This window comes from Leptonotus elevatus, chromosome 17, assembly GCF_054856555.1.
Source record: "Leptonotus elevatus isolate MCC_2025b chromosome 17, RoL_Lele_1.0, whole genome shotgun sequence".
In the NCBI taxonomy this organism is placed as follows: domain Eukaryota; kingdom Metazoa; phylum Chordata; class Actinopteri; order Syngnathiformes; family Syngnathidae; genus Leptonotus; species Leptonotus elevatus.
Genome location: NC_141255.1, coordinates 18,561,902 through 18,574,421, shown reverse-complemented (window position 1 = coordinate 18,574,421; position 12,520 = coordinate 18,561,902). Strand labels below are relative to the sequence as shown.

The 12,520-nt window shown below is 40.0% G+C and overlaps 2 protein-coding genes across 8 annotated transcripts in view; one reads left to right on the top strand and one right to left on the bottom strand.

Moving 5' to 3' along the window:
• LOC147160315 (protein bicaudal D homolog 1-like) overlaps positions 1-6,801 on the bottom strand; it is a 32,014-nt gene extending 25,213 nt beyond the window's left edge. For 4 of the 6 annotated variants that reach the window (XR_015090499.1, XM_086059184.1, XM_086059180.1 and 1 more), the window contains exon 1: positions 6,188-6,801. Coding sequence is in view for 5 of the 6 variants with exons in the window: in XM_086059184.1 (XP_085915310.1) it covers positions 6,188-6,427 (240 nt within the window). In the remaining variant the exon portion in view is untranslated. The remainder of the gene's footprint in view (positions 1-6,187) is intronic. The other 2 variants (XM_086059182.1, XM_086059183.1) reach the window with 1 other exon arrangement.
• Positions 6,802-7,558: 757 nt separating this feature from the next.
• The window catches only part of strap (serine/threonine kinase receptor associated protein), a 17,420-nt gene continuing 12,458 nt past the window's right edge, over positions 7,559-12,520 (top strand). The window contains exons 1-8 of one of the 2 annotated variants that reach the window (XM_086058170.1): positions 7,559-8,014; positions 8,212-8,347; positions 9,955-10,036; positions 10,665-10,737; positions 10,941-11,040; positions 11,441-11,578; positions 12,106-12,242; positions 12,485-12,520. The exon at positions 12,485-12,520 is cut by the window's right edge and continues 467 nt beyond it. In XM_086058170.1, coding sequence (XP_085914296.1) covers positions 7,903-8,014; positions 8,212-8,347; positions 9,955-10,036; positions 10,665-10,737; positions 10,941-11,040; positions 11,441-11,578; positions 12,106-12,242; positions 12,485-12,520 — 814 coding nt within the window. In that variant the 5' untranslated portion in view covers positions 7,559-7,902. The remainder of the gene's footprint in view (positions 8,015-8,211; positions 8,348-9,954; positions 10,037-10,664; positions 10,738-10,940; positions 11,041-11,440; positions 11,579-12,105; positions 12,243-12,484) is intronic. The other variant, XM_086058169.1, reaches the window with a different exon arrangement.

The following is a 12,520-nucleotide window of genomic DNA, read 5'->3' as shown; positions in this document are numbered from 1 at the left end:
AATGACACCTTAGCCAAATAAAAGTGGGGTTGTCAGAAAAAAGACCCTTGTGACTACAAAATGTGTGAATTTGATGTCGAGTGAGCAAAGATTGTGGCCATGGTGACGAGTTGAAGTGAAACTTTTGGAAATAGATTTTTTGGCTCACGTCACTCTGGGGCTAATTGCGCCACTCAAGCCGACGCAATACACACCAATGTTAAAAGGCTATTTGTCTCCCTTTCGCTCACTGTCTTTGAACCCGCACAGGGGGGAGAGCTTTCATTCCTTAAATTTTTTTTTGACACTGAGCTAAAGATGGGAAAAATTGCAACAAAATAAGCTCAAATTCATATCGGTTAGTTAACGTATGCGCGCGCAGCGTGTCTTAGAAAAAGGTGCTTGATGTGTGATTTTGTCTTTCCTTTTCCCATTCATTTCAATGGGACTTTTTTTGGGGAGTTTTTTGGGAATAGCGTCGCAGTAGCTTGCTCCGCTCAGCAGGCCCATAATAAGAGTGCACTTGTACTAAGAGATAGATTAGACTGAAATAATGGAAAATAAATGGAATGGATAAAAGGGGCAGGGATAATCAGATTTAAAAATACTTCACTCTGCTCCCTTGGCATCGCTCCTTTGTTTTTCTGTCCTTATCCTGTCATTGCTCGATTGTTCTCAACACTACTCCAGACATCAGCAGGATAACAATGTATTTTTCATCAGTCAATTCCAGACTCAAGAGAAGAAATATTGCAGCTTCCTTTCATGGAAGAAATTGTTAATAATGTCCTTCGAGTGATGCCTGTATTTAGGTTTGACACAATACAAAAAGGGCTCCATTCCGTTTCCTATCCATATGCGGGCTTGTGTTGCACATTGTTTACATTGTGATAAATTGTGCTACATATAATATGTATCAGTACTTAAACATAGCATATTATATTAATATAGTGCATAAAAATGGTTGATGCTGCCGACTGCCAGCTGAAATCAGTGCAACATTTTGAAATATTGTCATAAGTTTCCTAAAAATAATGTGATAATATCAATAATATGTGTAATATGTGTTACAAACTGATTTAAAATATCACACAGACAACATTGTTCTTTTCACTGAAATTATCTGTGCGGTGTAAAATCTGGATCAGACAATATACAGCAAGCCTGTTGACACAATGTGCACATTAATCAGGCTAATTGTCAACAATAACCACCTGATGTAGTTTACCTTTAATCCAAAATAGTGAAATCTACATAAAGAATGAAAATGGAGATTCCTGATGAAATCGTCATGACCTCATTGTTATGAATAATTCAAGACGCCGCTTCCACAATGCGTGTGCGTCCGTGCATGTGTGTGTGGCAGTCATATTTGCACACATGCATTTTTCAGGCAGTTAGTCTGCTCTTGCGTGCTTCTGGTCTGTGGCTCTGTGTTATTCATAACCAAGAGGGCTAGAGACCAGGAAGTTACAGCTTAAAAACATTCATAAAGACAAGTCAAATGATAAAGTGCAATGTAATGCCACAAAACACCGAGGCACTAAAAATAGTAGCCGTATGATGCCAAAGTTATTCCCGTATGGTCCTAAAACCTCAGTAGAAAGCTGACCGACAATATCTGGTGGCAACATAGCAAGTCGAGAGGTGTGTCACTGACAGTGACATAACAGAAGTGTAACACAGCAGCATCCTCATGGGCCAAGTGCTCTTGCTGTTTTTAGCACCAATGATCTGCTCGCTGCATATTTCATCAACACTCCACTCACCAAAAATACATTACAAACAAACTCGCTTCCGGCCCTTTTTCAACAAACATTGCCCATTGGAACACCTTCTAAATCCATTTGAACAAGACTGAGGCCAAAGATCTGAAAAACAACACTCATTACATTACAGTGCGGCTTTATACCAGACAGACCCATTATTGAGTATGCCCTAAATTCTCATTCAAGTCGCTGATCAAAGTTTTGGGCACTGTACTGTGAAACAAATCTAAAACTAACACGAGATTTGTTCATTCTGTATGGCAAGGTTTAAATGTGACGCAATAATGCAAGGAATACAAAACTAAACTACCATCACAGATTTGGTGCCACGATAATTCTGAGGGTCTGGATGGTTCCACTGAAGCCACATTGACTCAAATACAACAACAAAAGGGTCATTAAACAAGTTTGTTGTGTTTTAAGACTTTTGATGTTATGACCTGTAGTTGGGATCCAAACCAAGATGTACTTTTCACCCACAGTCAGCTGGGACAAACTCCAGCTCACTTGCAACCTAATCACGACAAGCGGTACAGAAATTAGATGGGTATATTTCATGGGGGCAAAAAAGGGGGAAGCTTGCACACCGAGAATACTTTCACAATTGCAGTTGTAGCAGCATCACGTTGTGACCTTGTTTTGCTGCAGGTGGGACTGATGCAAGTCACAAAATAGTTGGCATCATGAGGAAAGAACAACTCATTTGCTCCCCAAAATGTATAAATATATTCTATTTTAAATGTTTTAAGTGTCCAAAAGACGCATTTATACGTTTTGTGTGTGTCTTTTTATGCTAGAGCATACAGAAGGCTCTGATGCAGTCTCTGAACTGCATAGAACGGGTGAAGCAATGGTAGTAATTAGAAAAACGACCAGCAGGTGGCAGCAGAGTATAAGTGATCAAACAGGGCCATGTTGCAAACAAGCTGATTTCCCCACAGTTCTAAACAGATTTGTGAATAATGACAAAACTTAGCTATATTCTAATGCTAAACAGATACAAATTTTCTTTTTCCTAATGAAAGAAGAGACTCTAATATTTATTTTGGCAGGTTCCGTGTTTTTATAGCAATAGAACACAATATTATGTGGGCCAAAATCTGTCAAAATTCAGTAAAACAGCCGGGAGCGAAGCGGGTTGCTTCAGTGAAAATAGCTGGGAGTGGTGAAAATACGGAAACAACATCTCAAGACATCAACCAGACAAATAAAACGCACAAAATGTTTAAACTTCTGACTTTGAAGAAAGAAATGCAAAACTATATAAAGAATAAATAAATAAATAAATAATTCAGTTGTTATTATAGCATTTAGCAAATGGAAATAATTGTGGTCATTCTAAATAATCTAGTTAAATCTGATTTTGTGTCAGACTGAGAGAAAAAGTGCATGTGTCTTTTTTTTTTTACACAGTAATTAAATTTCTGGTAAAATTATTTACCTCAGATCAGTTACAAACCTACTGGGTGGATCGTTAAACCAGTCCAAGTACTGACATTGTAAATTGTAAATGAATAATGAATTAATTTTTGTTTCATAAAAGACAAATCTCTCAAATTTTTCATCTACAGTATGAGCTTTTATTTTATTTTAAATATGTATGTTACTTTTGTAGAATAATTTCTATGGTGTATTTTCCCTTTCATTCTGTAAAAGCCCAAGGATCCTTTTTTTTGTATTTTTTTTTGTAAAATAATTCATGGACTCATGCTCTTTTGTTATTGAATTTGACACATATCTATCTGCCATTGCATTTTAAAGTTGGCAGAAGTTCTGGAATCGGCTCAAATTTTGTGTTGAGCTAATTTTGCTACTTATGTTTTCCTGCAGTTTATTGAAATGAACCCTAATGTTAATTGATGTTGAAGAAAAATCATAAATGATGATGACCAATCACTTTTATCAATTACGTTTGGTGATAAGGCACAGCTGAAGCACCCCTTCCACGTGCCTCACTGCAAGCCTTTCTGTCAAGTAGGCTTGGATTTCTAACTTTCTACAATGAAGCATTACAACAATTTCAGTCAAGCCCTGTTTATTATGTTTATATTATTATTATGTTACTCACCCACCCACCCAAAATCTGCAACGTTAGACAGCAAGCAAGTCTGGACTGTGGCCGACAGCAGCTCCTGCATGAGTTTGCTGACAGTATGTGTTTGTGTTTAACAGTTCATACGATGAATTAGGAGCTGAAAAGCGCTATAACCACTATTACTGCTACTTTTCTTCCTTCTGAGATTAGTCATGTGACATTCGCAAGCTGAGCCATGATTGGTTGTTATCTGAGCCCTGAGCAACTGTGATGTAATTTTCAGTCAACAGCAAGTGGCAAAATTTCCACTCCCTGCTGAGATGGATGAAAATGAATGGATTGTGTAGCTTTATTCATATTCCACAAAGACAATATTACTGATTTATTTTGTCTAGAAGAGTAGGGCTCCATAGACATATTATTGTTAATAACTTTTGGGGGGACGACTTCTTTTTTTCTTAGAGGGAGTTTTCGCCACTCAGTGTTTGTTCATGCAGGGTTCATTTGGTTTCTTAAAGTGCAAGGAACAGATTTAAAATGCTGTGAGATCAATTCTGTCTGTAGAATTGCTACTTTTTAAAACAGTTTCCTTGATTTTCTTTCTTGGAATTTTTAATCAGTAGGCCTATTACTCAAGTTTAATATTTGCAGTTGAGGAGGCAATTGCAAGTAGGCTACACTGTAACAAATTGACTGTAGAATTTACAGGAAATAACTGGCAAAAAAAGTTGCCGGCTAATTCTTGTAAAATCTCAGCACATTACTGTGTGTTTTTTTTTTTTTACAAGTATACTGTATATAAATTACAGTTACTTACTGTATTTACTTTTACAGCAACACTGTAATCTAGTTTACAACAGTTTCTTGTATTATACATAATTTACAGGAATACATTCCTGTAAATACATAATACAGTATGTCGTTGTAAAATCCATCCATCCATTTTCTTAACCGCTTATTCCTCAAAAGGGTAGCTGGAGCCTATCCCAGCTGGCTTCAGGCATTAGGCGTGGTACATCCTGAAAGGGCTGCTGGCCAATTGAAGGGTACACACAGAGACAAACAACCATCCACACTCACAATCACACCGAGGGACAACTTAAGTGCTCAATTAACCGGCCATGCATGTCTTTGGAATGTGGGAGGAGACCGGAGCACTCGGAGAAAACCCCACACATAGGCACGGGGAGAATATGAAAACCTCACCCGGGAAGGCCGAAGCCCGGACTCTATCTCACGCCCTCAGCACTGGGAGGCGGATGTGCTAAGAGTCATTCACCATGCCGCCCTTGTTGTAAAATCAATCCTCGTTCTGCAGCCGAGTGCATAAATGAATGTTAGCTGTAATGTTGCCTGTATCGGAGAAATGCGATGTGAAGACAATGCAGACTAGCCTGGCAATAGCCAGATTGATTTGTGCTTCACTCGAGGGAGTTCTCCACAATATCAGTCTGGGACTGTTCCACGTTGATTTGCCGGGAAAGGCGGGGCATGCTGTACAACACTTTGAGCTGATTGGACGAAGCAGAATCGTGTGCACGTCTACCTAAGTTTTGTTTTGACCAATCACGGCAAAAGATGAAAATGTCGTCACCGACATGCGACTGTTGTGACTAGCTGATATCATGGCGTTGAGTTTATGTTTCAGTTTTGCAATGTTGATATGCGGATACAAGAGACTAATTCAGCGAGAACAGAATTATTTGCAGCGTCCAGGCATTCGTCCACCGGTGTCGCCATGGTTGGTTTGTTTCTTCCCACGGCTTCGGCACTACTTGTTTTTGTCACAGCTGCATATCCCGCCTCCAAATAAAATGTCGCTCTGTGATTGGTCCGAACGACCAGTGGTTCGTATCGGTGGAAATCAATGGGAGCGGTACAAGATGGATTCTCGGGAGTTTGTGAACTCACAAATACCGCGATAATACATCTTGCGACAGCAAGGTTAGATGCAGACTGCCCTCGCGATAAAATATTACTCTTGTCCTTGCTCCGGTGACAATACAGGGTCCGCTATTTGCTCTACTATAGAGATACCCGGCAAAATTCAACAATCTTTACAGTATTTACCTGTAATCCACATTATACATGCCAAAATATAGTTGCTGTAATATATATATATATGTAGTATTTCATAGCTAATTATACAGCAAATTACTGTATTTTGTTTTGACCCATAATGCATTGCTGTATATAGTTAAATACTGTAAAATTACTGTAGGTTTTAAAGACATTTGTTACAGTGTATGCTGTATTGGTAACATCACTGATGAGTCGAATATACTGCATATATGGGCCAAAATATTGCATGAAAGTCAGTTTGAACTTCAAAATATTCTTCCTTGACTTGACTTTTCAAGTGAGTCCTACATAACAATACTTTACTTTACTGACAAAGCCGTACCCCTGCTGAGCCCACCTCCTGCAGCTGTTCCAGCTCCAGCTTCAGAGCCTCCTGATCGGCCTCCAACTCGGCATACTGCTGCTTCAAGCTCTGGTTCTCCTCCAGAACCGCCAGCCCGCACTCCGCCGCCCGAATCTTTTCGCGGTTGGCCTCTGCCAGCTCCCGGGTCAGACGCTCCACCTCGGCCCGGCACTGCTCCACCGTGTCTGCGCATCCTCCTGCTGCTCCACCAGCGGCCATCGCCCCTCTCCTCCCTCCCTGCGTCGGATGAGCGGAACTGCGCGTCCGCAGGAGGCAGACTACAAACCCACAACGCCACCCTCTGTGGATAAAGCTGCTTCAAATCGCGCGTAGAAAACAATAAAACCCCGCAAATATCCGCAAAGTGCACCCATCCTCATCGCCAGATTGAGTCGTCCTCAGCCATGTGACGCTTCAAGTGGTGCGGATTCTCATGATCCGCATCCGCGTCCACTCCCTGTTTTCTGCTTATTCACCAGCTTCAAGCCACCATCTGTGCCCGTAGCCGAGAAGCAAGGCATCCCCTTTGTGTGATGCAGCTGCAGACAGGTTACGCTTAGGACTGCATTAGGACGACAGCACTGCTAGCGACACGTCCCATGTCCCAAATAATGCAAATAACACAAAAATAATGAAAATATAAATTAATAATTCTGTTTTGGTACACTCCTTTAATTCATAAGGTTTCGAAACCTTATGACTTCACTTTATTGGTGAGAATAAAGGTATGCAATGTGATTAAAAAACAACAACAACAACATATGAGTAAAATATATCAGAAATAACTGAACGACTACAGCAGCAGCAGCAGAGGTAGTATTTGGGGATTGATGAATACAATCAGACTGTAACTATTAGTAACTACTAGAACAAGAAAATAACACAATAAATAGTAAAACAACAGCAACAACAACAACAACAACAAACAAAGTCTGTGAATACAAATTTATTGTCATATGTTGTGTGAGCATTATAGTGTCCAGCAGGGGCCAGAACATATCAAGCTCAAAGATAGGACGCTGCCTCAAAATAAAACACATCCTGTTTGTTTTTCGTTTATGCCGTTAAAAATACTATTAAAAAAAACAGCAACAGATAATTCAAAGTACTATAAAATACACATACAAATCACTGAATTGTGCCACAGCATTCCAAAAATCCACTATAAAACATCTAAAAATGGGTGAATTTGTAAAAAGAACAACTTTGGACAGAGTCTACTAACTGAAGCAGCTAGGTTGTATGTGTCATGTATGGGTATCACCCGCTGGTTTAAAATATGTGAAGTACCCTTATAAACTAATATTTTATTTTGGAAAAACACTTCCCCGGAAGTGTAACCCTACTATGGTGGGCGGAAGTTGAATGCCGGGTTATATCAAGTCCGCAGTAGTTCCGACGCATCGCACGTTGCTAGTTAGTTGCTATGTTGTAGCTATTAGCACGATAGCCATTCATTTGCTGGGAGGGAGACCCGCCGGTCAAGTTAAGCAAAAATTCGCTGTGAACGTGTTCCTCTTTGCACTCATAAAACAGTAACCAACTGGCAACTTTAATACAACGAATAACGCCTAGTAAACTTGAGCGTGTTGCCCTTCCCCCGTTAGCTTCTCCAGCTAGCTGGTTAACAGCTAAAGTGCTACCCGGTTCTTGCCCGTCTCTGTGCGAACCGTCACCTGCTCGGCTGGAGGACCATGGCGATGAGACAGACTCCGCTTACCTGTTCTGGTCACACTCGGCCTGTGGTGGATTTGGCCTTCAGTGGAATCACTCCTTTCGGCTACTTTCTCATTAGCGCATGCAAAGGTGATACTGGCATGCCATATACTGGAGTCTCGTTAATTTGGTTTTATGTAAATTGGACTGGACTGTTACCTACATTACCTGCTGTACATTTCCTGTGTCATTTTATTGTTTAACACCATATAAAGCACAATGCTCAATTTTCTGTTCAATTTTTGAACGAATGAAATATTTCATTTTGGCCCGTATCTTTTGTTTAGATGGCAAGCCCATGTTGCGCCAGGGAGACACAGGGGACTGGATTGGAACTTTTCTGGGTCACAAAGGTGCTGTCTGGGGAGCCACTCTGAACACTGACGCCACCAAGGCAGCCACTGCTGCGGCCGACTTCTCAGCGTGAGTGGACAAATGTGTGTGTTTTTTTTTTTTTTTACAAAAAGTGGTCCTAAATCAAGTGGTGGTACATCAACGGCTACTGCGCAAGGCAAAGCCCAATAGCTAAACCTCCTGAAATGTAACTTGTTTTGAGGGGGTGGTAATAGCTGTTAGAGTTCACTTACACAGGCTCCCTAGTGCTTCTATTAATTTTCATCCTGCCTATTCCATTGTGATGCTGATTGTGTGACTTTTGTTACCATGACGGATTCTGGTACCAGTACCGTACCTTGATGTTTTGGCGTCAAAAACGGCTCGGTATGATTTTTTTTAGTACTGGTACTTAAAAAAATAATTACGAGACAGGCTGCCAACTCTGTTTTAAAGGTAGGTACACATACACGCATGGCCGCCTGTCTACCGATATGTGGAAAATGCCTGAAGTAAGCGACACGCCTCTTTCAGCGTGTGTGCAAGAGGGCGCAGGAAAATGGCTTCACGCACTGAAGCGCTCACTGGACGTGCACTCCTCGTTGAGAAGTATGATGCACTAATTAAAGGTCCACGGGAGCGCGCAAGCAGATTGGAAGCCCCACGACAGCATTGGCATTGCCTACGCATGTTTTCAATAAACAAATGAAGAACACATGCATGGTTTTCAATTTTCAGTTTTAGAAACGTTTTGTAACAAGAGCAAATGTTTTTTGCGGAGAAGCAGAAGAAAAAGCAGCAATCATTCCTGCAGTGGACCCAAGGTGCGTTCAATGAACAGACACACAGTATGAAATCGCAGTTATGCATAGAAAAAGCTCAGACAACTGACAGAGCAACAGACACAGGTTGTGACGCATTTTTGACACTTCCCTTAAAAATAAGAGTGTGAATTATTTTGTTCCCAGTTTATAGTATTTGATTACGCATTCGACTAATTGGGAGCGAAATGGAAAAGAGCAGAGCAGAGACATGCATGCACACTCAAGCAACGTTACATTGATGAGTCATTGGACTGCCACTGTATTGCCAATATTTAAAACGGATGACATCAAATGCAGTCAAATACAGTACTTTAAAGCATGCAATGTGAAAACGCATACAGTATAAACATAAATATATACAATATGTACATAAATTAACATGTATACATCCCAATATTTTGCATTGTTATTTTGTCAGTTTTAATTTTGCTGCTTTTGTTGAGTTTTTTTCAAGGTACAGTTTCAGTACCGGTATCGAGGTATTTTATGCAGGTATAGTATTGAAGTCAACATTTTGGTATCGTGACAACACTAGGGTGGACATTGGTGGTTGGACATATACTGAATCCCAGCCATCAATTGCGTAAACAGAGTGCCCCAAAAAAACATTAACGGTGCCTAACCAGGACAGACTGAATTTATTTTGGTTAATCACTGCTATGCCAACAAATACACCGTCACCCACAACATTAAAATGGCATCCACTGATCTTAAAATGATTGCAGGTTTTTGGTTAATTTTATTTTTTCCCCCCATAGTAGACTTGCTGCGTTTATGTTTTGATGCAGTAACATTTTTAAGATGTCTAGGTATTCTCCCACTGGACTCTCTAGCATTACAAATGTTTATTTATGTACTTATTATGCTTTCCAGAAAAGTGTGGGATGCAGTCAGTGGTGACGAAGTCCTCTCATTGGCACACAAACATATTGTCAAGACAGTCACCTTTACTCAGGTGAGTGTGGAAGAGTTTATCAGATATAGTACATGGTTTTTCCTGTCTCAAATTGAGGCAGAGCTGGTATCATTCTGACTATGATGGGTGACTACCAATACCAGGTATCGGTGCCAATACCAGTCTTATTTTAAGGTATCGGTACTCGCGGCGGTGACCGATACCATTATCGGCCGCCGTCCTGCTGTCGAATACAAAGTTGTCATTAACTTCATGCAATTTTAAGTAAAAATAATATATTGGGATATATGTTTTTCTTTAAAATTATCTGTCATTTATGGTGTGGGGATTTTCTTTTACTAGTGGTATCGGTAGCATCGGTCGGGAAAAAAGTGGTATCAAACATCCCAAAACCCGACCATGCGCCATGACGTGCATGTATTCTGTAAATTCAACTGACTCACTTTCATTTTTTACAGGCAACATATAACAATACCATGTTTCAATAATAAGAATAATAGTTCCAATAAGAATATGACTATTATCTTGTTAAAGCATTCATTCATTATCAGTAACTCAGGCTGGAGGTGGCAAGCAAATAAGGTGGCGTTGACCGATTTAATTTTGTACACAGGAAAAACCCTGTAGTAGATATTTATGTAACCATGTTAACCTTTTTTTTTCCTAGGACAGTAACTATCTCTTGACTGGGGGGAATGATAAGCTCCTACGCATCTATGATCTCAGTAGCACAGATGCAGGTGAGCAATGAGAACTAAAGAATTATTGATTTATTGTATTATCCAGAATAGTAAGATATTGTTCCTTTTTATGCTTCTCAATCATTGCAGATGAGGGTAGTTCCCTGCTGGAGACTTATGTTTGCAGCATGTATTGGCTGATGTTTCCATCTTGTCTATCTCCCAAGTGCATTCATTCATAGGTGCATGTTTTCTGTTTCCAGCACCACAGGAGATTGCCGGTCATACGTCACCTATCAAAAAGGCCCTGTGGTGTAATGACGACAAACAGATTCTCTCAGCAGCAGAGGATAAAACCATACGGTCAGTGAAATGGCTGCTCCTGGATGAGCAGAGAATGCTATTAGAATTAAAATGCTAAATACTCCTGGATTCAATGGCAAACAAAATATACATTGGTTTTATAATCATATATAAGCACTGGATGCAATTTTTCTTTACGACCACGCATCTAAGGCTAGATTTGATTTACACAGAAGGTTCAAGTGACACATCTAATATTGTATTTACACCGAAGACGCCCAAATGGCGCATAAACCACAAATAGTCAACAGGCAGCGACAACATGGAGCTAAGACATAAATCATATAAATATTTAAACATTACATAGCATTTACTTGGCATGGGGTCATTCACTGGTGTCATTAGATGCAGCCAGTAAGTGGCAATAAATAATATATCATTGTTTTTTTAACATTACCAGACTGTGGGACAGGACCTCCATGGAGGTGGTAAAGACGCTGACATTTGACACGTCTGTGAGCAGCATGGAGTATGTGGTTGTCGGCGAAATTCTTGTGATCACATATGGAAAGACGATCGCTTTCTACAACGCTCTCAGGTATGTCACAGTGAGTCTCACCACAAACATCGGAACTCGCCCTTCGAAAATCCACAGAGCTCTATCACATAACCATAGTCCAAAAAATAATGGAATAATGCTAATGTCGTCGCTGTCCTGCAAAAAACACTTATGTCCATTATGTTGTTGTTACGTTTTGGTGATGTCTGCATTCTGTTTTATCGCATAAATGTAAAAAAAAATGTAAAGACAAAAATTTACGTTTTTCAATTATCCCAAAAACGTATACAAAAAATCCCATTAACTTAAAATATAAATTAAAAAAACATGACAAAAAGGGATGTGTTTTTCACAGGACAGTGAAGATTTGCATTTTAAAATGTTTTCTAACTGCTATTCATAAAAAAATAAAAAGTATAGCCTGAGGCTTTGCGCTAAACATCCTTAATTCACAATTCACAACAAATGTAGAATATTTGATTGAAATCTTAAATTGTCTCGCTCAAAAGATACAATCTGATGATGTTGTATTGTAAAATTGACTGCGCTGCAATTAAATTACTCAGCCTTGACCTGATCAAGTCTGTGGATGCCCCAGCTACCATCAACTCGGCATCCCTCCACCCAGAAAAGGACTTTTTTGTTGCTGGTGGAGAGGATTTCAAGCTCTATAAATTTGACTACAGCACCAAGGAAGAGCTGGGTAAGAGCCTTTACTGTTGCAATGTTGCAATTTCTTCTAGATGGATTGTCTTAGGGCTGCACGATAAATCGAAAAAATACCGTCATCGCAATGATGGTACGCGCAAGATGCTCATCGCAAAGACGTGCGATAAATTAAAACTTTTGTTATAGTAATGTATGCTTTGTTGCACCCATTGGCGTTTATCCAAGTTCGACCAATTAGATGCGACCTTAAATACTGATCGGCACTCACCTCCCTAGATACTGCTTTCCTATTGGCTGGAGCGGACCACAGGC